Raw genomic sequence first — 3,135 nt, forward strand, 5'->3', positions numbered from 1 at the left:
TTATAGGTACTCTAGTCTAAACACAGGTAATCTTCCCTTCCTGTTGAGTATATTGACCAAGTATTGGTCACCTCCTCCTGGAAGCAGAACAATTAGTGCTGGGTGGACCCTGAATACAGGTCCATTCTAGGTGACAAATCCCTCTGTCCCCAGCAGCCGCATAGGTCCAGGCCCAGAGGCAAAACTAACAATTACTTTTTGAATGTCTGATTTTGTTATAGCATTCTGATTTTTGTTAGAAAACATAAAATTGCATTTGCTCCATGTTTCAGTGAAGGCAACTGAGCCTCAGAGATGGGGTGTGACAACTCCAAGGGCAAATAGCAAGTAAGCAGCAGGGAAAGCATTCACACCCCTCAGCAATAAGCCCCTGCCTTTGAATGCCTCAAACACCAGTATGCCTGCTCTAGGAGTCAGTTGAGCCTATTTTTCCCTGTAGATGGAATCATACTAACCTGATGAAGTGAAATAAGATGCTATATATAGAAGCATGTGTATAAGTGATTAATAAATGTTCATTTACTTTTTCACTTATTCTTTCACTGTGTAACAAGAAAAAGTATTTTGACAATCTGGATGAAGAACTAGGAATATGACACACTATGACCCAGAAACTATGCTCACTAATACATCCCCATTTCAGTGCCTGCTATACAGTAGCAGCTTAATACTTGTCCATTAGGTTGACATCAGGCCAAAGATGATGAGGAAAGAAGAGAAGTTTCAGTTCCAAATATACTTGTTTCCACATTACATAGAGTTAAAAAGAAGGAACGAAGGGAGGGAAGGAAGGAAAGAAAAAGTAAAAAACAACCTAAATATCCTGTGCTATGGGGGCTTTGGTAAATGATGTCTCCTCTTACTGCTAGGATATTCCAAAGCGGGGGTCAGCAAAATATGGCCTATGGGCCATCTCTAGCCTACTGCCTATGTAGTTAAATAAAGATTAAATGAAAACCAGCCATTAATTTTGCCTTTGAACTTCACAACAATGGAATCCTATATTATGTTCTTTTTAGTGTCCAACTTTTTTCACACAACATTACATCTAGAAGATTTGTTCTTATTGTATTAGTAGTTCATTCTTTTTCACTATTATCTAGTATTTCATTGCATGATTATAATTAATAACTATTTATTATTATTCTCATCTACATATGGGGAAACTGCAGTACAGAGATTTAAAGTAAGTTGCCCAAGGACACACAGCAGGTTCATGTTAGATCTGGGACTTAAGCCCAGGGTCCAGAATCTGTGCTCCTCTTCAACTCCCACCCCATATAGTACTGCCTCTCATGTTATGATGGTGGAAGCCCAAGGGGCCTTGGGAACTCAGAAGAAGGGCGACAGCATCCAGACTGGGAGCCAGGGATAGATGTCAAGGAAGCTTCAATCAGAGCAATGGGTTTCCAAACTTATATGTCCATAGTATCTGGCAGGTGTAATAGGTGATCAGAGCAGTTGATCTCTGAAAAACCATAACTTAAGGTCAGGTAGGTAATAAGGAGCAGTGAGGACTATGGCAAATTGATACCAACTCATGAGGATACCAACTCATGAGAAAGACAGCTGCTGGTATAGCTCCAAGTATTATTGCCATATGACAAGGCTGGCAGAGGTTGTGGTGAGCCAGGACACGGCAGGACTACAGCTGGCATTTCTTGCCAGATTCTCTGCCAGGAAGTCAGCACCACTTATTAAATAATTTGACTGTCACCCCAGAGTTGCCAGATGCACTTTCTGTTTGCCAAAAACAAAAGAAAACAAAACAAAATGAATGCACATGGGAGTCTGCCTTTTAAATATTCCTGGTTTTTAAATGTTGGATCACAAACCATTTTAAACCTGGGCAAGGCAAAGAGAACCTATGTGTGTTCTGGACTGGCCTGAACTGATCTAAGCGCATCTACAAACCGCACAGGAGTTGGGAAGTAAGGAAGGCAAGTTAGTTCCAGGTGGAAGGCACAGCACAAGGGCTGGAGATTAGAGGAATTTGAATCCAGGCCTGAGTTTCCTGCACCAAAAGAAAAAACAAAAACAAAACCCAGCTAGTTGGGGCACGGGTGGGCCAGGCTGGGCTGGGTCCTGCATGCAATGACCTGCATTGTGCTCTTCCCTCCCACTCCTGCAGATCCTGGAGGAGAACATGAAGCTGGAGTGTAAGTGCCATGGAGTGTCAGGTTCCTGTACCACCAAGACCTGCTGGACCATGCTGCCACAGTTCAGAGAACTGGGCTACGTGCTCAAGGACAAGTACAATGAGGCTGTACACGTGGAGCCTGTGCGTGCCAGCCGCAACAAGCGGCCCACCTTCCTGAAGATCAAGAAGCCACTGTCATACCGCAAGCCCATGGACACAGACCTGGTGTATATAGAGAAGTCACCCAACTACTGTGAGGAGGACCCAGTGACGGGCAGCGTGGGCACGCAGGGCCGCATCTGCAACAAGACAGCCCGCCAGGCCAGTGGCTGTGACCTCATGTGCTGCGGCCGTGGCTACAACACTCACCAGTATGCACGGGTGTGGCAGTGTAACTGCAAATTCCACTGGTGCTGCTATGTCAAGTGCAACACCTGCAGCGAGCACACCGAGGTGTACACGTGCAAGTGAGCCCAAGACCGCACTGCTTGCGCCCTCAAGTCAGGTGCACTGTGGGGAGGACCAGTGTCCAGCTGCACTTACCCTGCAGGTCACTTCCCAGATCTCCATAGGGAACTGCAGGAATGATGCGCAGTTTCCTGCAAACACTTTGGGGAAAGGGCTCTCCAGAGCCCCTAAGCATTCTAGTCCATTCCCAGCCTGCTCTGCCCTACCCCAGACACTGCCTGGGCCTCCTCGCTGCAGCAGAGCCTTGCACAGCAGGAACCCTGGATCCTTGGGCCTCATCATAGCAATATTTAACAATTTTAATTTTAAAAATAATATTAATTTATTTAATTAAAAAGAATCCTTCCACCTCATTGGGATCCGTTTTCTGCAAAGTGGACTGATTGCTTTCTTTGCAGGAAGATTTTGTCACTGGGACAAGGAACAAACTAGAACTGTACATAATTATTCTTTATGCAGGTATTTCTACTAGTTGATTCTCCAAGTATCCCCTGCACTAGATGTTTAAGTACAGAGCAGATGCTATA

General features: G+C 44.9%; 1 protein-coding gene across 1 annotated transcript; it reads left to right on the forward strand.

Annotated features, from left to right (window-relative positions):
* Positions 1 to 2,119: 2,119 nt before the first annotated feature.
* Positions 2,120 to 2,737, forward strand: WNT7A (wingless-type MMTV integration site family member 7A; the record flags this gene model as incomplete). The annotated part of the gene is made up of 1 exon (XM_006766980.2): positions 2,120 to 2,737. A coding segment is annotated over one exon (492 nt), but the record flags the coding sequence as incomplete, so codon positions are not given.
* Positions 2,738 to 3,135: the final 398 nt, after the last annotated feature.

The sequence above is a fragment of the Myotis davidii genome, unplaced genomic scaffold (assembly GCF_000327345.1).
Source record: "Myotis davidii unplaced genomic scaffold, ASM32734v1 scaffold282, whole genome shotgun sequence".
NCBI classification, from domain to species: Eukaryota; Metazoa; Chordata; class Mammalia; order Chiroptera; family Vespertilionidae; genus Myotis; species Myotis davidii.